Source organism: Temnothorax longispinosus, chromosome 5 (assembly GCF_030848805.1).
Source record: "Temnothorax longispinosus isolate EJ_2023e chromosome 5, Tlon_JGU_v1, whole genome shotgun sequence".
NCBI lineage: Eukaryota > Metazoa > Arthropoda > Insecta > Hymenoptera > Formicidae > Temnothorax > Temnothorax longispinosus.
In genome coordinates, this window is record NC_092362.1 from 15,459,321 (window position 1) to 15,483,277 (window position 23,957).

The 23,957-nt window shown below is 37.7% G+C and overlaps 1 protein-coding gene across 6 annotated transcripts in view; it reads left to right on the forward strand.

Annotated features, from left to right (window-relative positions):
- The first annotated feature begins 3,388 nt into the window (after positions 1 to 3,388).
- Positions 3,389 to 23,957, forward strand: part of LOC139813853 (uncharacterized) — a 79,768-nt gene continuing 59,199 nt past the window's right edge. Inside the window, exons 1-2 of one of the 6 annotated variants that reach the window (XM_071779649.1) lie at positions 3,389 to 3,762; positions 4,877 to 8,561. In XM_071779649.1, the coding sequence (XP_071635750.1) occupies positions 6,572 to 8,561 (1,990 nt within the window). In that variant the 5' untranslated portion in view covers positions 3,389 to 3,762; positions 4,877 to 6,571. Of the gene's footprint in view, positions 3,763 to 4,876; positions 8,562 to 23,957 lie in introns of those variants that run through there. The other 5 variants (XM_071779650.1, XM_071779651.1, XM_071779652.1 and 2 more) reach the window with 5 other exon arrangements.

Genomic DNA, 23,957 nt, shown 5'->3' on the forward strand with positions numbered 1-23,957 from the left:
CTCGCGATTGACAAACGCGTTCGGCCGCTTGTTCAACGCGCGACGGGGAGTCCACCATGACATGTTTACTTTGCGCCGCCGCGCACGAAAGAGCAGTTCGAAAAATCGTCCCGCGCGTCGCCTCTCGCCTCTCCCGCGCTTTTCACTCCGTCGAGTAAATTGCGAAATATCGAGTCGAGTGAGTCGAGTCCCGCGTCTCCTGCGTGCGCTGGATCGGGACGCATAATGGAGTTAATTAGCGCGAGCTACCGTCGCGAGAACCGGCCGTGTTGCTCGATATTCGCAATTATCCGCGCTGATCGCGCGGCGTCGCGCGCTTGCTCCGCGGCGACGAGAAAAAAATAGAGAAATAAAACAGGTAAACTGGAGCATGGGAATAAGCGCGAATGTTTTCTGCGAGATCGAGTTTCAATCCTCTTGAAAAATTATCGATTAAAAAAGTTGTGAAAATTTTTCAGCGACAGTCTGTCTGGACGTTCGGGAAATATCAACTCCTATCGGCTTTTATCTCTCTTTTTCTTTTTATTTCAACGGAGAGGAGTTACGATGGATTTTTTCATATTCATATATGCTCTGCAAGGAAGAAAGGTGGGTAAAATTTGTCTTTGAAAAAGCAAAAAGAAATTCTTCTCTCGTAACATATATAACCTCTCTCGCGTCGTCTCTACGATCAAGATATCGGTGCAATTTCAGATTTCAGTACGTACTTTTCCTCGCACCCTTGCACCCTCGCACGCGCGGTATATCGATCGATATCTCGATGTTCGGAAACGGAGATCTCAATATTCTCAATTTCGTCTCCGAACGCAATAATGGAGGACTGGAGGACGGAGATGAGATATCAGTTCGGCGATTTTTTCACGGAAATCGCCCGTCAAATTGGTATGTTATTGTCGTATCCGAGAATTTACGCTACGGTGCACACGTGCACGTGTGCGTGTAATCGTAATTAGGCGTCACGCGTTGTTGCAGGGCTGTGTGTTTCGCGCGATCAAAAGCGATCGAAAACACCGCGAGCGAGCTCGATCGGATCGGAGCGACGCGAGTTGGAAATTGGCGTCCTCGACGGAAACTGAATGGATCTCGTTCTCGATGGAAGCCTGAATGGACCTCAACTTCGGCGTCCACGGCGAAAGCTGGCGGAATTTCGACCTCGCGGCGTCCTTAGCGGAAGTTGGAGACAACAATAGGGTGAGTGTGGACCCTTTACATCGTAATTGTTTACGGCGAATAGTTTTATGGCGATTTGATGGCGCGACAGATTATTATAAAATTTGTTGACTCGCGCCTGTCCAAATAAGCTTAGCGAACTTAATATTAAGCTGATGTCCATCTCCGAACATAAACTTCCATATGTGTCTTTCATATCCAACTCCGCGTTTTTGTGCGCTTGTCGCACCTACTTCTTTTTTGTTTTCTTGATCGAGTTGCACACATCTGTCTTTTTTACGATTCGCACGATCCCGAGTGGCCGATTGTAATTCGATCAACTCGCTGCGATTTTTAGACTTCCTTTTATTTTTTACCTCTCGCCCGAAACGTGCGGTTTTCGCACTCGACGGGAACGACGGGGTGTTTGGTTGAAACTGGAGAATTATAAAAAACACATAAAACGGGGAAGCCGTACTCTCCCCGGTAACGTTCTCGCGCATCTCGTTGGGAATTCTGTCGATAATTTCGCGTGTCACACGATACAGCCAGCGTTTTTAGGGAAGCGGATTTATTCGTGGAAGCTCCGCACAAATTGGTAAGCATTATGTTTTAAACATATCCACAGATATATGTCGTTATGTGTGTAGCGCGTATCAAATTAAATGTACATTGGCTGAGAGCAAAGAGCATTTCCGACACCGCGATAAACCTCACTTAAGTCTTTACAGAACGGAACATCCGAGTTCTCTCTCTCTCTCTCTCTCTCTCTCTCTCTTCTTTAACGTGACATTTTTTGTTATTTATCAATATTTAAATTGGCTTACCTAATCAGTTTATTTCGAATATTGCGATTATTTATCCCCTTTATCGTGTTATAATTGCGCGACAGGTTGTATTATTTGAAATTGAAATTCGTTGACTCGCGCTTTTCCAAATAAGCTTAATGAGTTTAATATTAGCTATCCCCAAATATAAGCTTTTATATATCTATTCGACATATTACCTTTGGGGCCTCAAATATTTACGGTACAGAATGAAACGGGATGAAACATAACGGGCGAAAAAATCGGGTCAAATGAATAAAGATGACGTTAATGCTCGATAGCAGATGGTAGAGACGAAAGCGGAGTCTGTTTTAAAGAAAGAACATGGAGCAAGCGCATATTCTCGTTTCGTACGCGATCGTATTAAATAGGTATACGTATAGAAAGAAGGCAAACAGATGATGTTACATTAAAAATATATTATCTAGGTAAAATCAGTAATTGAACGTTATTTAATATACATTAGAAAATAACAAAAGACAATTGAGTATCGGATTTGTATATTATATTTAAAACTCGCCGGATAGAATCGCCGTATTGACCTCTGTTGAGAGAAAACATAAAACGAATATTCTTTTTAAAACAAATAACGGCGATATTTGTCTTTTCGAAACATACGGAACTGAATCAACAATCGAGCGGTTAAGATATATTACAAAATGAAACAAAAATGCATAAAAAAAGATATATTTTTAGCGCCAACACTTCCGAAGTGAAGCTGCGAACTTTATTTTTATTAGGGCGGCTGTTTTCATAGATAATACATTTTTATTTGCGTTTTATTTAAAAGAGAGTCATTTATGCACGATAAACGTAACTATTTATTTTATGGTAGCCACTACAATCCTTTATGTTTCAAAGCTTCAAGTTCCCTTTCTTAAACGAATGCATAATGTAGGATATTCCGTATAAATCGTACTTTTCTACTTAGCTAACTCAAGCCTTTTTCTTACGGCAACGATGACGCAAATGGAGTTCCCGAGCAATTAAAAATAAAGATTTTTTTAAAAGTTAAAAATTACAAGCACTTTGTAGCTACCAACGGATTTATTCTTAAAACATTTTTAATCGTCGATGTATTATAACAATGTAAAGTGTAACATGTTGAGACTTCTAGAAGTTGCGCAAAGTTAGGGCGGCCTGTTAAATTTTCGGAAACGCGGTATGAACGTACACGTTTCGTAACCGTGTTTCTCTGCCATAGCGGAATGGAGTTGGGCTTCATCGAGAGCTTCATTTTATTCGTACGTGTCCTAGCAGGAGGCATAAAACGGCGCGGAGATGGCATAACGAAGATGAAGATTAAGATCTAGATTAAGCGTCGGGATGCCGGTGCGAGGCTCGTTGCATCGGCAAAAGAGAGGGGTAGATCATGCGCCCTGCATTCACACATTGGTTGGCACGAAGGGTGGCGAGTTTCCCAACCCTCGCCGTCAGTTTGACGCCGCGTGCGAGCGCGAATAGATCTGTCGCGATCGCCGACTCGCGCGCGCGAAGGGAAGGAAGGATTGGGAAAATTGAGAGAGAGAGAAAGAAAGAGTTCGTTGTTCTTCCAGGGGAATCGTTGTAAAATGATCGCCGGCAGGACGAGTCTGCACACTCGATCCGTCGATCCAACTTGAAAACTCGATAAGAGAGCCGATCGAGAGGCGCGAAAGAAAGAAAAGCACGCCGTCAGAGATTCGCTGCTCGTAATGTAAGGTGAATCGCACGCGGTTTTTCTTCTTTTTAGGAGACACGAGATTGCGAGGGACGCAGTTCGATTCGTGTGAAGGACTATGTCGATGTACGTCCGTTAATCCAATTATCAATCTCGAACATTTATGACGAATGACCGGATCATGAGCGATTCATGTACAATTGTTCGGAAACTATTAATAACGCCGGTTTAATGCAAAATAGAATTCTTTGGGGACATTGTTGATTTATTGAATTAATTGAAAAATAGTATTCCGGTTTCATTTTTGGGATTTCCACTCTTCGTATTTGATTTAAAAAAAAGCATGTATGCGACAGGATTCGATACGTTGTAATAGAAAGAATTGGATTAATTATCGAATATTGTTAAAAATGAATGCACATTTTAGAACGATTTTTAATCTGAAGAAGCAATGCGGCTTTGTGAATCAAATTTTAAAGACAATTTGATGGCAATTGATTATCAAGAAAATTACACTAGTTTTTCTATTGTTTCTTTAGTTTGAAAACCTAAGTTAAATTCTTGCGATTTTTACTTTTACGTCTTTTGTTCGCGAAGAAATAGGAGAAAGTTTGAGAAGATTGATGGAAAAATCAAATTATCTGATATTATCGCACAATTTGGACAAATCGGACAATTCTCTTTTAAATGATATTATTTTGATCGATTAAAAGCGATATTTCCGCATGTAATTTTTGTACTTGTTGTAGCTTCAGTATTTCGCCGATTATGATGAACGAGTGAAATTTTAAACCACGGTGTCGTTTATCAAAAGAACGCATTAGTTAATCTGTAATCGAGCATCGAGTATATCTCAAAGCAAAGTTATTAATTTGCGTAATTACGGAACAATGTGCCGATACGGATTTAATTTTCACTAATAGAAATTGAATGGTATACGACTTTTAACGTCAGTTTCGCACGGCTGTTATTATTTCTGATGAAATCGTGAATATTGCGCTGTCTCTCGATATTTTCGCGAAAGTTGATGATTATCATATATAATTGAAGGCGCATTTAATTTGTGTGATTTATTGTTACGACAATTTGCATTTGTATAATCTTGCTCGTATTTCGTATTTAAATTTTATCGATGTTTAACGCTGCTATCTAAAGCAAAAGTAATTTGCGATTAAAATTAATGAAGAAAGCGTATGCGTTTTACGATTCTATCAACTTAACTGTCCACTTAATTACACAGGATATAATGCGCGTTACGGTACGTGTTACATAAACGAATTATGATTGTTTGACTAAAGAAGTGAGCAAGCAAGGAAATAATTGACTAACGGGACAAATAAATATGTACACGCTGTATAACAATTAGGCACAATGTTTGGCACGTCAACACTAACATTAATCGCTACTGGGCTGAAACGGCGGCACACGCCAATGGATGAATTTGCCGCGTTCCAATTTTCCATTAAAATACCGTCAATACGCCACAAATATCTGGCAATCCTCGCGATTCGCCGTGCAGCAACATACAATATAATGTGAGTGTGTCATAATCTATGATCATGTGTGTGAATCACAAAATCGGGATTGAAAAAGACAAATTAGGACGGTATCGTCAGTGAAAATCTCGCTTAATTGCAATTTGCACTTGTGTGAAATTGCTGTCGAAGAAACGGAATCGTATCAGAATCAATGGAAAACTTTTTATCGCTCTGAATCGCGAACGATAATTATACGCGATGAAATTGTTGATCAATCATAACGATACGACCGCGTTTGAATCGGGAGATCAATTTGCTAGATCGAATCAATGTGACATCCCCGATATTGAGCAAAGGCTTTCGGCTCTGAACGTTTTTTCCATATTCGACGATCCCGGATCGATCCAATAATGCATTAGCGTCGGGATTGGACCTCTACAAAACTCTGATCCACATGAGTGCCGCAAAAATCGACTGAGGCGTACCCTGCGTGGAAATCGGATTACCGCGAGAGAGAAAGAGAACGGGGTAGTGGGAGACGTCTCTCGATTAGTAGCCCGCGCAAAAACAATTCACGTGCGGTCTAATCTCAAGAGCAACGAGAAGGGATCACCCACAGATCGATTTACCGCGAGATATCTGCCGTTGAGAGCCGTGGTCGTGAAGCGAGCGTGAGTTTCGCTGGTAAAAAAAACATTGAAATAGTGCTAGTTTCGGGAAGAGAGAGAGAGAGAGAGAGATAGAGATATAAGTTAATTGTGGAGATGCCGAGAGGAAGTATTAAACATCGGGTCTATTAAGGGATACTTCCATTAAGGATCATAAAGTCTGGAGAGATGTAAGATTGCGCGGAGTTTCCGAGGATGCTACTCAGCACCAGGAGCTATTCAATACTGAGAAAGCAGCTGTAAGATTGCAAAGATGTTAGAGAGCTCTATTCTCAGTGGCATTATAACTTAAAGACCAGAAATTCAGGCGGAATGTAAGAGTCGTTAAAATAAAATCCTTATCTTTAATGATCTCATAAAATTCGTATTCTTAGTGTACCGTAATTAGAAGCGGACATTGTAAATACGACTGTTACGAATTAATAACCAACGTGTAACTTGTAAAATTGAAATTAATCTCGAGAAGTATCGTAATATAATTACACATGTCGTCGTATAATCGTATATGTGCGAGAAGATGGATGACGGTCACTTTATGGACGGTCACGTTAAAATTAATTACGGAGAAGAGGAGAGTGTTAAATTGATCTCAAGAAACATATAATCGCGCCCTAATGTATCAAGCATGTCATATCGCGAGCAGCTGTTGCAAATCGCTGTTACACGCGAACGATAATCACGTCCTGGAGATGTCGGGATTGAGATCGATCAGGCTCGAGGATACGTGCCATCGCGAGTGGATGTAACAAGCGGACGGTTTGTCGCGAACGGGAAGATGAGCGGCTGAAGATGAGTGCGTCAGGCATCTGGTGCGCGCTCATCCTGCTCACGTTCACGCAAGATTCCCTCGCTAATCATCACGAGAAAGTCCTCCAGATCGAGAAGCCGAAGGAGTATTTGCGGCATCAGCAGAATCACCGCTCGACGGCCCTCGTCGACCGCAAACTCGTCGACCTGACGGAATTCCACACCGCTGAGGTCCGCCCGACGATTATTCATCCGATCGTGGAAATCGTTCGCTCGGGGGAGGCGGCGGAGGCGGCGACAGCGGCGGCGACGTTAAATCGCCGCCCAGAAAATCGTCGCGTGGAAATCCGTTCGATGATCGCGCGAGATCGCGCCGCGAATCTCTTCCGGCCGACGGAAGTCCATTCCGCGTACGAAAATCGTCTACGTGTGGATAATCGTCCGGCGGAAATACGCTCGACCTCGGAGAATCTCGCCGGAATAGTAGAAATTCGCCCGACGGAGAATCGTCGCGCCATGCCGATACGTTCGGCAGAGATTCTTCCATCGGTACGTCACTCCGCGGAAATCGCCCTCGATCCTGGGAAAGTTCGCGCCTCCTCAGCTAAACTTCGCACGGAAGTTGCGGGAGAACGAACCGCGAGAATCCGCTCCGCGGAAACGCGTTCGCAAATAGAAGATCGTCATTCCGCGGAGGAAGTTTCGCTGACGGGGATCCGACCGATGGAAATTCTCTGGACGGAGATCGAGCAGGCGGATATGTCGAGCATCGAAAGATCGCAGATCCGTCACGGAAGATCTAGGAGCCATTTTGCGCGGCAGAAGATAGAGGATTCTGCGAGGGATAGCTCGAAGGATGCGGCAAATAGGATCAAGCCTGACGTTCGTGAGGATCATGAGAATCACTTCAAGACGCGTCAAGTGGAAAAAGTGAGTGATCTACTGGAAGGATCCGTTTCACCGAAACGTAATCATTCGTGGCTTCTTGAGCGAAATTTCTCAAAGGATAACCCGGTCAACGGCCAATCTCTCGATCGGATTGAGAATAATGTTTCAGAGGGGCTGGAAAGTTTACTTAAGCTGTATCAGGGTAAGAAAGGAAGCGTTACCGAAGAAAATTCCGCTCTTCTTCTCACGCGTAATCTCTCCTGGCTGATTGAACAGAATATCTCGAAAGATAATGCGAACATCCGAGCCTTGGATCAGATCAAGGATGAGACTTGGAAAGACCTCCAAGATACACTTAAAGCGCATTATTCGGAGAACCACGGTGTTCTACGATCGAGCCCCGATTCCCTCAAGAGCTCTTACAAGGATGACCCCCTGAGTAAATTGAGGAAGGCAATGTCCTTAAATAGGACTGTTGCGCCGGCAGCTGCGATCGACCGTAATACAACGGAGACGCTCGGCATCGACGCGTTCGAGGACATCAGCGAATCCACCCGTGACCTCGAGGAGGAAGTTTCGCAGGACGTAGTGCTAGATTACACGAATTTCGAGGAACTGGCGAACGCCTCGTCTCCCAATCAGTCGAGCCGCAGGAGACCGCAGGCCGCTCAGGTCGACATCGTGACGCGTTTCTTGCGAATAATCGAGAACCAGCATACCTTGGGCGACAACTGCACCGCGGGCACCGATTTGAACCTCGGCGAAGGCGTGGTGGACCAATATGCGCAGGAGAGGTTTCGGCTGGAGGCAGAATTCGCCGTAAATCGCGCTAACATGCTCACCCGGCTCTGGAAGTACGCGCCGGAAGTGATGCTGTCCTCCGAGACTCTACTACACGCCAGCGTCCTGTCTATGGTCGAGTTCGACGAAGACATCTTTGCCGCCGGCAATTGTTACGACAAGTTGCAGTACCGGGATCGATGGTTGTACTGCCCGTTCGCCCACCGGTTGCCCAACCAGGACGGTATTCTTGTGAAGGATCTCGCGAGCCAATACAAGTACTTGAGCAATAGCAGCGAATGGTTCTACATTGCCAGGAAGAATGCCGAGAGGGTAATTGCCAGTTACGAGCAGTTCAGTCGAGGTAAGTTATCATGGTTATTATTATTTTCTTTATTGCAACTATTGATGTTGCGGGAAACCAGTAGTATAAAAGAGGTTGATTGAATTTTTCAAGAAGCTGTTCAGTAGATTAAGTGAAGGTTTCTTCAAGTAAACTTTTCTGAAAATTACTTTGGATAAAGGAGAAAAAAAAGGAAAAGTTAGCTAACAAGTTAGCTAACAAATATATATAGAAAAGAGAAATGTATATATCATAGAATTGTGTTATTTGATGAATGTAATATCGCTGATATTTTAATGAATATAAGGGATATTTGTTAATGTATATAAGGGATTTATTTGAATTTATGATCGACAATAGTCGCTTATTAATTAATTCGCTTAAAATTCATTAAATGTTTCTCAATTATATAATTATATATATACGTATATAGGAAAAATATTTTTTAATTTGAATTGATTGGTCTCGTAAAAAAATTATATTAGCAATCTCGTGAAATTTACATATTGCATGTATCTGACGGCTCATAAATATTGTCTTTATTAGTTTGTAATTGTGTCGACCAGATATTGAGCAAGTTGATAACAAAACGTGGCGCGGATGTTCACGAATGCCCGCAAGCAAAATTACAGCAGCCATGTACAGTCATACACAGCGGTCAATTAGTTTAGCAAGCAATAGTAATAGGTAGTTGTGTAACAACAGCGATAATTATAACACGATATACTTTTTAAAATATATATTACTAACAAGATTGTTACTTCATTATATATAGTAGCATCAGAAATACGTATATATAACTGGGGTAATTGCTTTTTATTTTATTACTATTATTACTTTGTATCATATTACGGTTCATTTGGGATGATTATCTTTGTATCGTTTTTCCAATTACCGAATTGAAATGTATATTTTGTGCCATTACCTTTGCTGAATATTGCTGTCTACCTCAACCATTTCTTATCTTAACTGTTTTTTTTGCTTTATGCTTTATACACTCGTCTGCAAGACGATGGTGCTTACAGATGCCCGCAAGGCGTCGTCCATCTGTCAACTTCTTGAATATACTGTTCCATTTTTAACAGACAGCTGCAATGATTACATTTTTCGTTTAACTTAACTTAATCTTTTTCGCTCCACAAACTGAAAGTGTACGTGGTAAAAGATTTTCTTATTTAATAACTTTAATCCATTAAATCCACTACACTTAATTAACAAAAAATTGAATAAGTGTATGTTTTAGAATAAGAAAAATCCTGTTGCTACTTGCAGTCATTTAATTAACATTAATTAATTAGCGTTGTGCAAATTATCCATTGCGAACTTATGGAAACTTTTTACGTGTGACAATTTTGTACAATAATGAGCTGTGTAAAGAAAAGTCCGCAATTTTCTCGAGTTTACAAAGAACTTTAATTTACGATGGAGCACATATAATCGTTCGTTCATATAAACTTTATATAAAGCTCATTCTATATTTTGAAACATATTGTTGACAAAGAAGTGATATGTCGCGCTTACTCTCTATACGGAAAAAACAAGCACGTCATATTGTAGTAAATATTTTTAAGAAAAAAACTTTTTTTCTTTAATGCCGCCTTTTATCTTAAGTCGCTTAAGTATAAACTCCTAAAATATTGCTTTTCTCAGTAAACGATTTAAGCTTGTTAACCCTTTGCCGCGTAACTTTTTTAATCTCGCCGATGGTAGGCAGACGTCCTTTTTAGGGTGCGTGCGAGGAAAGAAGTCGTACAAGGGGTAGAAACAAAGAAACGGGTCATCTGATTATTTCATCATTTTTTTAAATATATTAATGAAATTTTCTACCTGCGTCTGGAGTCGTAATTTCTATATTTCTTTATGGCAGGAAAAATTTTATTAATGCTGAGTTAAATAAAAACTTGTTGATAAAACATTTTTTCCTTCTAGGCTATTTTTAATATAATTTATATAATTTTATATATAATTTTATATAATTTAATTATTGAAATAAAAAAAAGACAAAGTATGTTTGAATTGAAATAAAAAAAAAGTCTTAACAGCTTTTCATTTGACTCGTGTAAAATTTTTTTGTAGATTTTTTGTCGAGAATAATTTTTTAACGGAATATAAATTATGAAAAAGTAAAATGAAGGGAGAAATGGATGAAGATGTGTAACACATTTGTGTTTTAAAGTTTAGTCGTTTGCATACATAAATCATATTTGCATACATAAATTGCACATATCTATTTCATGAAATATTTATCGTTGTATTACATACGACAAGTTGTATCCATTTTTATTTATGCGCTAAATAATTTATTATAAATGAGAAAAATCGTATCAATGATGAGGTGTCAATACTTCTTAATCTACGAGCAATTGTAAATTAAAATATCTTATCAAATAAAGCTCTAAAGAGTGGACGTATAATTTTAGTCTTATCTTTCAGTTATATTTAAATGCATGATACTTAATAATTTTAACTTAAGGCTCGGTTAGTTGATTAATAAGTAAAAGATAAAATAAAAGCACAAAAGAAAAAAGTTTTTTTATGGGGTCTTATTCTTCTTGATGGAGAGGACGGATTGCACGTGCTGAGATGGAATCGAAATCTTTGTCTTGCTACCAATGGGATTTGCCAGAGTAGAAATAACTTATATTAAGGAAAGAGCTCGAATTGAATTTCTCTTAACAAGATACGAACAATGTTCCTTAGACAAAGTGCACGAGTCCCCTTCTGCAATTCTCAAATCATAATCTCGGATCTTGCAAATTTTCATCTACATTTGTGAAATTGACAGTCTTATCTTAGAAGAAGAAAGTCACAAATTAAAGGACGGTTATTACGGACGAATTACTCAAGAGAAATTTTAAAGGACGAGATGACGGTAATAAATACAGCAACGTGTAATTCAATAGCAACGTTCAATATTTGTTTAAGGTAGACAAAGAATTTCATGACAAAGTTTAAGAAATATAAAATAAAAGCTAAACATCAGCTATCAAAGAAATCAAATGGCGAGGAAATAATATAAGGGATATCGATGAGTAATGCGTATAGTAGAAGAAACTGCTGCGGCGCTGCTTTTCTTATTTATAGGACTTTTAAGCAGTATCCCATGATGTATGTCGCGGACGTTGAGCCAAGGAGAGTAAAAATGCGTTACAACTTCGAAGGAAGTTACGTGATGTGATACATCTGACGCGTGTATTTATTAAATATTAAATGTATTATTTATGCGCCAACAGGAAAGAAATCTGATAAGAGATAAATATATTATCATGGATTTGTACAGATATGTTACGATGTACATGTTTCACAGACGTACAACTCAAAATTAATGTTTGATGCTAATAATAAAATTTGGTGTTAATTAATAAATACAATTAATTTTTAAAAATAAAACAATATTTTAAAATTAAGGAGGGAAGAAAGATGGAGGGACAAATAATTAATTCTAATGGGGTCCTTAATTGCGTCTTCGGCATTTGCGGACTGCCAGAACGGAGGAACTATAGAATCGCGTAAGGACTGTTCTGGGAAATGTCCAAGAGATGATAAAAATAGCCGAAATAAACCGTCCACGATATAATGTGAGTTCAAAAAGTATCGTAGCTCGTCATATATTTTTATTTTTACCGTGGATGTTTCGCGTGTTACGAAATCATTCGTCATTTACGTTCCCGCAGAATTATAGTACCTTTGTTATGCGTTCATATTCGCAATATGAATTTAATACCGAACTCTTTGTGCATGGCTGTTAAATTAGAAATTCAAATAACCCGATCATTTCGCATTCCGCAAGTGCTATCGAATACTTGGCATCGATCACATCGTTGGCGGATTTTCAAACGTTCCGCATATAATAAGATGATAATGGTTAAAATTGTAATGATTGTATATCGGTCGGGAATTCATACAATTTTGTTTTATTCCTTTGTGCATTGCAATCCCACCGCTAATTATTCAGTGCTTATCCCGTTGTTCAAATGGAACTCGCATACGAAAGGGGGAGAGAGAGAGAGAGAGAGAGAGAGAGAGAGAGAGAGAGAGATTGTGTGACAGAAATGGTTATAATCAGTATTGCTAGAAGAATTTATACGTTTTGATTTCGAGTACAACCGTTTCATTAATTATATAGTAATTATTATTAATTATAATAATTTCCGATGTGTGAACCCCTTAATTTTTTTGTTTAAGATTTTTATAGTATTATCAGATGCAGCAATGCGCTCAAAGAAAGTAAAAAATTTTAATTATTGAAATAGAATTGGAAATCAATCTTATTATTCTTATTAACAAAGATTCCGTTATCTCAAATATTTTGTTTATCTATTTTTCATTTATCTATTTATCTAATCTTTCTGATTGATTTGTCTTTAATCCTGATATGCGAATAATCACGGGTTTTTATAAGCGATAAAACTTCGATTAGCGATGAATTTGTGTTTGCACATTAGATCTGCGGACGTATTTTTACATGTGCATGCACCCGAATAAGAAAAGGGGCGTGATCGATCGATTCCTGTACCAACTATTGAAAATAACTGGCCTTTTGACCCGAGGTATTAGCTGCAGAAACATTAGTGCTTCGCTCCGTTGTTGCGTTAATTAGCACGTAAATCAAATGTACGTTAATTAATGTATAAGTCAATCGCACAATATGCGGCTGACTAGCGGAATATTCAATATTTATGCAATTGCGATTGTTCTATTCGACTGCTTATCATTCAACCTGTTATCACTTAATACAAAAAAGCAATTATCTGAATTTTGAAATAGCATAAGAAATAGAAATAATAATCGCTGAATACAGCGATAATTATTTAAAAAGCAAATTAATAAAATCAATAAAATGTCGTATATTTATTAAAAGTTGTAATAATTGCTGTATAATTGTATAATTGTCAGTAAATAATAGTTACAGATTTTCTGTGTAACATCTCATCCTCATCATTTATACCGTGAATAACTTTCGCGTCTTTAATTTTATATAAAAATTGACAAGTTTTAAAGGTATGCGATATAGTAATAATTAGCGAGTAAAACCAATTAGAGAGTGGAACCTAAGGACAACTCGAATTTTAAATTAAAAAAAAATTATCTGCTTCCGCTCACTTCAACCTACTTTACTAACTCTCATCGTGGCGCGGAGTAGTTACGCTTCCATCCAATCATTACAGTTTTTCTGCAACGTGAGTTTATAACTTAAATTCGATACAGTCTCCAATAGATTGCTTTAATCGGTTTAGTCATTCGGTGGCTGCAAAAGGCACGCGTATGTTTATATACACAGGGTGCTTCAAAAAAATGTTAACACTTATTACGGAAGTAACTTTTTTAGAGAAACAGAACTAATAATACAAGATATTATAGTAACAAATATATTTTGTCTTTAAAGAGTCTCTTTTCACCATCATTGTCAACACATTATTGTGGAATGTGTTTTTCTCCAGGTGATATCCAGAGCCCTGAGCCACATTTTTTAGGGTATCGTTACAATCATGGCACATTTGCAATTTTCTGTAGAAGACCTTGCAGTGATGGTGAACAAGTGGAGACTGAAAACAAAATACATTTCTTACTATGATATCTATGTTATTAGTTCTGTTTCTCTCTGAAATAGTTACTCTTTCATATAAGAGTTAACATTTTTATTTTTGAAGCACCCTTTATAATTTCATACAACTGTGTATACACAGTTACGTATACTACATGTAAGATTTTAGACCTCGGGTAAAATGTGTACATTAAGATATTAAAGATCCCTCTTAAAGATTTTAACATACTATGAAAAGAGGAAGTCACAATTTTTTGAATCCTCGAAACGGATATAAAATTCTGAAAAATGAAACATCTTTTTTCTTTTCGTATTAAACGAGGGCAGCACTTTTATAGCTGTCGTCCCTTTATCCAGAGTTGAGAACTGATAACTTTCGTGTGGAATCCTTAAAATGATCTATGATCGTGACCGCGTCCTACAGCACGAAGCGATTGAAAAAGTTGGTTTTGTTCGGAGAACATAAAGAATCCGACTCGGATTTTAATAGAGAGCTGGCTCGGGATTCTCGTTTCTGCGCAGGACTCTTGATTGTCCGCCGAAATTGAATGATCGCGAAAGAAAGCAACACGAAATCGAATTATTTCGTCTGATAGTACGATCTGTTCAAGGAGATAAACTATCCCGGGATGCGGAAACAAGACGGCGGCCACCGATGTTAAAACAGAACGTTCCTTTGGAGCATTAAAAATACAATGGGAAGCTGCGTTTGTTTGAGATGTACGTGACCCGAGAAAATTACAAGATAACAATTACGAAAATACGAAAAACATAATTTTACGTTCGAGTATCGCATTCAGTGGTCACTTATTACAGAATGTTTTCAAAAAAACATATTTATGATCATTAACGTAAAATACGTTGGTTTTACGATTTTTATATCTCTCCAACGATATAGAGGTGACAGCTAAAGCTTCTTTTAACGCCATATTTATTTCTATATTCAGCGTTCTTAATAGGTTAATGCAAACGTCTGTTTTGTGCTCTCCATCGAGTTCTTATATTCTTAGACCCTTATCCTTGTTGCACATTTAAAGTATAGCTATCTGCTGCTAGATTTTATTTCGAGACATGACCGGATCGAATGGTTTATTTATTCGACATCGTAAATGTTCTTCGAATTAATTAAGGTATGAAAAACTCTTGACAAATATTTTAGAGATTTTAATTATACATATACACACAATAATAAAATTTACAATTATCACTATTTACAATTATTGTTCTTTACATTTATACAATCATGAAGAAGTTTTTAGTTTGTTAGGTTTCTAAATTTTTAGATCAGTGATCTTTAAGATCGCTGGATCCTGAATGAATTATTGAATTCTTACATCGGTTGAGTTCTAACTCTCGAAACTTTCCGTGCTTGGTTGGTGACATCATGAATAATCGCTGTTCTGTTTTATTCGACTTGGAGTGTTTGCGGTTAAAGGATGACCTGGCACAATTTGTGCAATAAATAGAATGGTCACTAGAGAGCTTTAAAAACTACCTAAACCAAAATTGCATATTAAATTAGATCGTTGAGACTCAATAGCGGGGTGAACAAGAATAACCGGGAAAAATTCATTAGTTAATTAAGCCTCACAAATTTATCAGTCGGTTAACTTAAAACTCGCACTCAATGTTGTTTCTTTTTTACATAACTTTGCCAATATTTAGCTATGAACATTGTATGGCTTATGCGGTGCGGGACTTTATTAACTAACCAGTACATCTCGCGAAGAGTATTATTATTATGTTTACTCTGGGGTTCGATGTTGTTTACGATTGCGTCGATTAATACGAAATCAATACAAACTTTTCAATATTTATTTATTTCACTACCTGCGTGTTATACGTTTCTAGTGCGAGGAAAAAGGGATATGCGGAATCGTTGAAAAAGTTGATAGAGGCAAGCGAGAATTGACGATTCTCATGCGAGTTATACTGTCGTACAATAACAGCAGTCGGTCATCGATCTCTTGGGTTTGCTTCCGCTCGTAAATCCGCGTGTAAAGGAAAGGTAGTGAGTTTGCTCGTAATTCGCGGCGATATAAAACGATCTCGGGGACGTGAAACGATCCCGGTGCATCGCACTGCCATTAAAACGGTAATTTCCGGCCAAATCGATGTCGTGAATGTTACTCGTGATTTCTGCGACTCGCGATTTCGCTCCACGTGACTAGAATGCCTATAGGTATTCGGCTACCTGTCCTGTTTTTCTTTCTGATTTAACGCCTACAACTTTGTATTTCTTTTGCAATGACACATAAATACTGAAAGCTTATGTTAACGTGGCATGACGACAGAAAAGCATGTGGAAAAGCACATAGATGAACAATGAAATTCAAAATAATGTTGTCCATTAGCTTTTTAACTCGTTTGTTGAAATAATATTATACATTTTTCAATTAAGCTCATATTAAATTTTAAAGTTAAATGTAAGCTTTTCAACTATTACACACTTCTGGTTAGATTTTTATTAATCATGGTACGTTTCGAAAATATACAGCGTTATGAGGACTCAAACTACTTTAACGATTTCACATGGACACATTTAGTGATATGTAATAATTAAAGAGTATGATTCCTGCTGACTCGGTCCGCTAGAGCTAGACTGAGCGAGCTTTCGTGAAAATTGAAATGTTTAAGTCATGAAATATAGGATATATGTATGTAATACCTGTTAAGAGATTTTAGTGATATTACACATCCCGGCATTACTAAACATTCTGTCTCGTTGACCCGAAATGTCCCTCAAGGGAAGTATCCGGTAAAATGTTCTAAGAAAATTGGTAGCACTTCTTCACCATCTTTTCTACTGTGCATTACAATACCAACAAGTTATTTATATAATAGCTTTTTAGACGTATACTGCTTTCAATTTTCTTGCCCTTGTCGTTCAATTCCTAAGTTTATGTTTATGCATGATCGTATTTCTCATCTACCGCAGGAATGTAATACATCCTCCACCAGCTATTTGCCCTTTCAAATATTAGACGCGGGAGACAAATGTGGGTTCCGCAAGCCCGATAATTAGTGCGGTAGAGAGCGTCGATATATTTATTGACAATGTGTATCGATTGTTCCGAAGGTACGTGTGTATATTCTCTGGATAAGACCGTCCGACATTTCGCTTATAATCAATGACTTGCCTACACGGAATGCATTCAAGGACAATCAAACTCTTTCAATTATGTATTTGATGAAACTTGCTCGCGCGCAACTTGCTCGCGGAGCACGTCCGAGAACGCGTAAATTACTAAATCAGCGAAAGTTTTATAGCGAAATGGGGCGGAAAGGTGTGGGATGTTCGTTTTAAAACATAATTGGAATGCTACTTCGCAACGTTTATATCACTAGAGAAACTATATACGTGTACTCTAAAATCCGTGATTAATTACATTTCATATAAAAACATTGTGCTTATGTCGTTTTATGGAATACTTTTATAATTTGTAACAATAGCTGTGTGCAAAACAAAATTAATATCGTGTAATTTAAAATAAACCCTTGATGTGGACGAAGCATAAATAAAATATTTTTTTACAATGCAAGTACGTTACAATAATTCATACTTTTACGATTCCAAAGCGAAAAATTATTTGATTTATAATGATGTAATCATGATACGCAAAAACTACGCATTACATTTAAAAACTTCCATGAGAGATATAAGTTTCGAAAATATAAAAATTTATTTTAAATATAATTTAAAATGTGGATTCGATTTCTGTAAAACGACTATTTGTGAAACGCCTTTATCAGCCTCGGGGCGAGAATTAAATTATAGTTTCGACAAATAGAATTCTCGGTTGAAACTTTGGACAATCTTCCGAAAAGTTTCTATCTTTGATCGTTCTAAAATTCAGGGAGACTTCACACAGATTACATCTTAATAAAGTAGTCTAAAAGCGATCTTCAACTATTCGATAATCTTCAAAAGTTTTTTGTCCGCTTTATACTTTTTCTCGTTGTCAATCGCAGCGTTTTTTCTATGCATTTTTCAATAACAGTTATTAGCAAAAACATAATAAATATAAAACTGCATATTATCTATATTTTATTTTATTTTTTTGTTTGATAATTTCAATATTGAGCCGTCGGATAAATGGATGTTGAAAAGTAGCAATAACTCCAGAAATAATAATTAAAGAATCATAACAGCGCATCTTGCAAATTTGTTTTTCTATCGCGGACAAATATACGGAACGATTGAAATTATAGATAAACATTGTTTCTCATCGCTACCATGGGTTTTATTTGATTTCCCGGGAAATCCGACTGAATAACCATTTTTGATATGCAGTTTTCGCTCGATATTGCGAGGTATCAAAGTAGCATTCAATATGCAAGTTTCCAAAAACTCCCAAATTGGATCCTACTTCGATTTTCGGAAATGCGGAAGTTTACCGCGAAGGACAAAGGCTCGTGGCAAACGTCTCGTTTGCGGGAACAATGTGGGAGCATAAAGGGAGACTCGAAACTCAATATTGTGCTTGCGCGCAGGCACACGATGTCTCGAATGGGCTCCATCAGAAAATTTCTGAGCACTTTCTGCGAAGAAGCCTCGAGTTGTCCAAAGCGAATGTACGCGTGTAAAATCGACGGAGAATCGATTTCACAAGCGAGATGAAGCTCCGCGAAGAAAGAGGGCACTTGACTTGCTTAACTTTCTCGGTTCTGATTTATCGTAGGTCGCCGGGTTATTTCGTCTACAATACCTACTCCGGAAAAAATATGTCTGAGGTGTCGACAGGTCCGTTTATATATATGTATTTCAGACTTGAAGTTAGTCGTGATAATAAGAGAGTGTTATAAATGTTAAAGTGTTAAATTCTTTCACGCAAGCTTTTAAAATGTAGACACGGTATGTGGTACACTTGTAATTTTAATAAAGTTTTTTAAACACTTTCTCACTTTCGTGAGACGCAATAAGTAGTTTTCAATACGCCTTTCTAGATAAATTAAATTTTGTTATTATTATATTACCATTATACATTTTACTGTTAATAACTCTACTTTTTAACATGTATTCAACATTATTGCGTGACTACTGAGATCGACAAACTTTTCGTTTCTTTCATAATGCTCGGAGTTAATTTTTTATAGGAAACTAAGATTTTCTTAAAATGGACGTGTTGTCTATTGTAAAAGTAGTTCGGAAACTTTTAGATTTAAATAGTAACTCTTTGAAGAACAAAAAATTGAATAATAAAATGAACTCGCTTTTTTCCTTTACTTAATTAAAAATATACTGTTTCTACTTTATAAAATTACTTTACTTATAAAATAAAACTGAAGATAAGAAGAGAGATCCAAGGAATAACTTTATATTCCTTCTTATTAAAAAAGTTTTCAACGCCTTTGCCTGCCTCCGGGACATCAAAATATAGTGACGATGGGGTTAAATCGGAGGGTAACTATCACGTTCGGGTCTTTGCCCTTTTTGAAAAGTCTGCGGTTCATATGCTTCTCGCCCTCTTTCTGTCGCCCTTCCTTCCGCGCTTTTGCCTTCCTAGCAATTGCCCGACCACTACCACCCCGACCATCTTCTCCTGGCTGTTACCGTCTGGCCGCGGTTATTGGCTGCTATATTCGCGGAGGTGACATAAATTATTGCTACATTCTGGTAAGCGAGCACGGCTTGCTTCTCCACTTTTTACGACAATTGCGAACAGCTTCGACCGCTTTCACTCGTGTAAAACAGTATCGAGGGAAAGGTCAACCCCCGAACCATCTAGGTCAATTCTTGAACTAAGAAGATTTAAAATGTTTACCCTTTTGAATCCAGAAATTTTTTTTCACTTTCAGAAATATCTATCGAAATCTCTATAAGATATTCGCATTTCTAGTTTATAATACATTTGTAGAACATATATGTTAAATATTAGAGGCGAAGAAATAAATGGCGACTTATCATCATATTTTCTAAGCTAAGAAAAATTGATCTCGAATTTATCAAATCACGAACTTCCATTAAAACTTGGTGCGGTAGCATTAGGACACACCGTGCATATATTACTAAAAAGTCACAGTAAGATCGGATAACTTGTCAGAAGTTCTTAAACATAGTCGGTACTTTCCGTTAGCCGAGTTTCTAAGCTTACTGCATTATTTCGTCATTTTCACGAGAAGTAATTATTTTATAGGTTTCTAGCGTGTTTTTCAATAAAATTTCAACACGTCGAAAGAGAAACTTTCTCGCGCGAACAGTTGTCGAGATTACAAATAAATTTTTGTCTCTTCGTGACAATTTCCTGTTTCAGCAAATAGTGTTTACTGCAAAAACGTGTTTCATCGTTTACCGTTCAACCTTGCATTCTCCGTCTATCGTCTATGCGTTGTTCTGTAATAAAAATACTCGAAAATGGAGAACTACTTAAATTAAGTTCAGCTCTTACACGTGTGTACATTGCAATACAATTTACACCGTCCCGTGCGACAGACCGGTGTAACCATATAAGAAGGAATAAAAGACTCGGGAAGCAATTTCGAACAAATTAAACGAACTGTCCCTTTGTGCAGTAGTTCTTCCCCAGTTGACACTAAAAATAGAAAATATAATCAAACTGTTTTTCGATATCTAGGAGTTTGGATGGAAGAAGTGGATGAGACGACGACAAAAAATTTGTACAAACTTATACTATTTTTAAAGTAACTATATGGAGTATATGGACTGTGGTGGAATAAGGGCACTGCCGGTTTCGTAATACAAAAAACTAGAAAAAGAAAAATCACGATGTTGTTGAAAATTGAATAGCGTATTGTTGGTTTCCGGTGGCGTTATTGATATGCCAGATAAAAATCTGCCCGGTGCTTGAAACCGTGTAAGTTATTGATCGTTATATGCACCGACTTCTCTACAGAGGAACGCGTACGGTCCTTTGTAAACCCAGTCGTGGATTTAATTATTTCTATTTGCTCGTGACCCGTTGCTTTTGCTCGAGATATTTTATTTACAAGTTTTATGGCGTAAAAGTTGAAAAATTAATGCAAATGTTTGAAAAATTCAGTCCTTTAAGTGTCAGTAAATTCAAATGTAACCGCAATTAAAATTGCATTAAAAAAAGATGATTATTTTTAATTAAATAGTCAAATTTGCACGTTAAAGAGCACGTATATTTTATTTTATCCTGTTTCTCACAAGAGAAAAGTTTGTCATATTATAGAGGGAATATTACCCTTGTGATCGGTCTTTCGTGCGATATTTGCGATTTTAATATTTAAAAATAAATGTGACAACAGTTTACATCGCAATACTTAAAAGTCCCATAAAAGGTCTAGATATCGTTCAGACGTTAAAGCCCTTTTCAAATTAATTGGAAAAACACGTTCTTTTTAATTGATACTCGCGAAACGTATTCAGCCCAGCAGAAAGCCCGATGAAAACCCGATTTATTCCTTTATACCTCTTTGCCCTCCGGCCTGTAACCGAGCGGCGCCTCTTGAAAAGTAATAAAAAAATTTTTTCCGCGGAATTAATGACCGATCGAGATATGGCTCGCTGTAACGGGATCATCCCGGGAAAACGTTCCAGAAAGATTGCCATTCTACTAAAGACTCTTAGATCCTTCGGTATCGATATCGCGTTGAAAGAAACGGAAATGTCACGGCGACGTGCACGTTCCTTCAGCACGACGACAGACAATGCTGAGCTCAGCGCTCTGTCGCGAACTCGATCGATATGTCGTGAGCTGTGTAGACGCGTTGCCTCGTGGCGACGTGATCTCTTCCATCGCCATGCCACTGCCGTGACGATACCGTTGATACCGCGCTATTGTAGCACCGGCGTGTAATGATATCGCTACTCGGTGCGGAAGGAGGCCCCGATGCGTCTTGCTATAAATCTTTCACAAAGAGCCTCTGTTTCTTGACACGAGGAATTACGTCGTGTTAAATTCCCTTTGTTACGGAATATCTACTTATAAAGTAAATCTACTTATACAGTATTTCTCTCGGGTGTAAAGACGATACGGGGGACTTCTCGACGTAAGCCTCTTTCGTGGAAGTTGCGTCTTTTCCGTTTGCTTCCTCTTCCTCTCTCGTCTCATTTGTTCCTTTCTATTGTATTGGAAAACCGCGTTATCTTTTAATCCGCATTCCCTGGCCCGCTCATGTAATTGAATGAGATTGTCTAAATCTCTTTATGTTCACTAAAGTCTTCATGTAAAGCGAATAAACCATAATCATACGATTCATACGCCACGTTTAACGCTAAATATTCCAGGATAACGCGAGCCATTAGCTTTTACAACCGACATTCGCGCTGTATTTATCGTGGAAACTTGGTGGAAACTACTTATTTTAAATGTAGGAATTGTTAAATATTTATACGAACGGTGCTGAAGAAAGAAAACGCGTTAAATTGTGATAAATGCGTTAAAAAGATATATTTAGGCGAGCGAATTCAGGTACACTTAAGCGCGAGAACATCGCAAATATTTCATACGCATTTTCTCACCCGACGTTTTACTCACCTGTTTTCTACTAAAAATACCCTTTATATCGAAATTGCCTTTAAAAATTATATTAAAATTATAAACGTTACTTCCCCCGCACTCTCTCTCTTCTGCGCCTGTGCTACCCATGAAAATCCCCGTGGGCGCACAGAGGATTCTCGGCAGGTCGTAGACAATCTCTGGGAACACATATCCGTCGCATGCACACATGCGAGAACTGCATGCAGCCCGGCTCCGTTTCTTGTCGTGTTTTGGGGTTTCGTGACGCGGATAAAAGCTCGCAAAAGGCGCTCGATAACGTAACAAACAATGGACGATGCTTGGACGAGCAGCGTTCGACGATGAGAAACGAAGACTTCGGGGACTCTTAAAGAGACTCTCTCCACGGCCTTTTTATAGCCTGAAGGGAACGCGGAAAAGAATCTCCGTTTAATCGCTGCCGATTACGGCCGATCCACGAAGCTGCTCTTAAACGTCATTGCCGCCAGATAACTTTAGTAAAACCGGCGTGGTCAGCAAGCTATAAGAGATGGGAAGACTTACGAACAAATAATATCGTAATGTACTTTATCAGCATGTAACACGCCATTCAATGCGTTATAATTCATATCCTGCGGATACACGTTCTTTTAAATTTTGAAATGTAATATTTTGCGTATAAACATCACACGTAGAACAAATAAAATATAAATAAGCAATTTTGGTGAAATTGCAATAAATATGTAATGTGCAGCGACGTGTTCTACGTTAAAATAAAAAGCAGCTACTAAATTGTAATATATACTGATAGCAATATTTACGCCACATGTTATTAATTAAATGTGGGAGTAAATGTCATATTATTATCTAATAATAAAAAATAAAAGCTTCGGCAAAATAGAACGAGTTTTTTTTTTTAGTAAAGAAGTTTTAAGCGCGATTCGAATGTATTCAACTGATATATTTCTCAAGTTTCAGTCTAGAAAAGTATCGGCGCCGTTCTTCACGTCGATAATGAGCGAATTATTGCTACGGCTAAGACGAATGGATCGAATGATAAACGTCCGTGCTATAGCTTGTCTAAAAGATTATAAGATATTTTAAGTCTTCGATATTTTAAGCTCGATCTCTTCAAGCAATAAAGATTATTTCTTTAATGGAAATGTAGCTCTATCTTCTTATCTGCTGTAACATTTTATTACTAATTTTTATATATTATCTGTAATATATAAAATTATACATTATCTTGCTGAGATTTCAAAATTTACAAAACGTTAGATATCTAAAAGTCCAAGAGTTTAGCGGTAAAAGTATAAATATCGGAAATTCAAGATTCCAAGGATTCAAACTTGTGAGAGCGCTTCAAGAATGTCACATTCAAAAGATCCAAGTTCGTAAATATGTCAAGTATCAAATATCTAAACATATAATAAATTCAGTTCACAG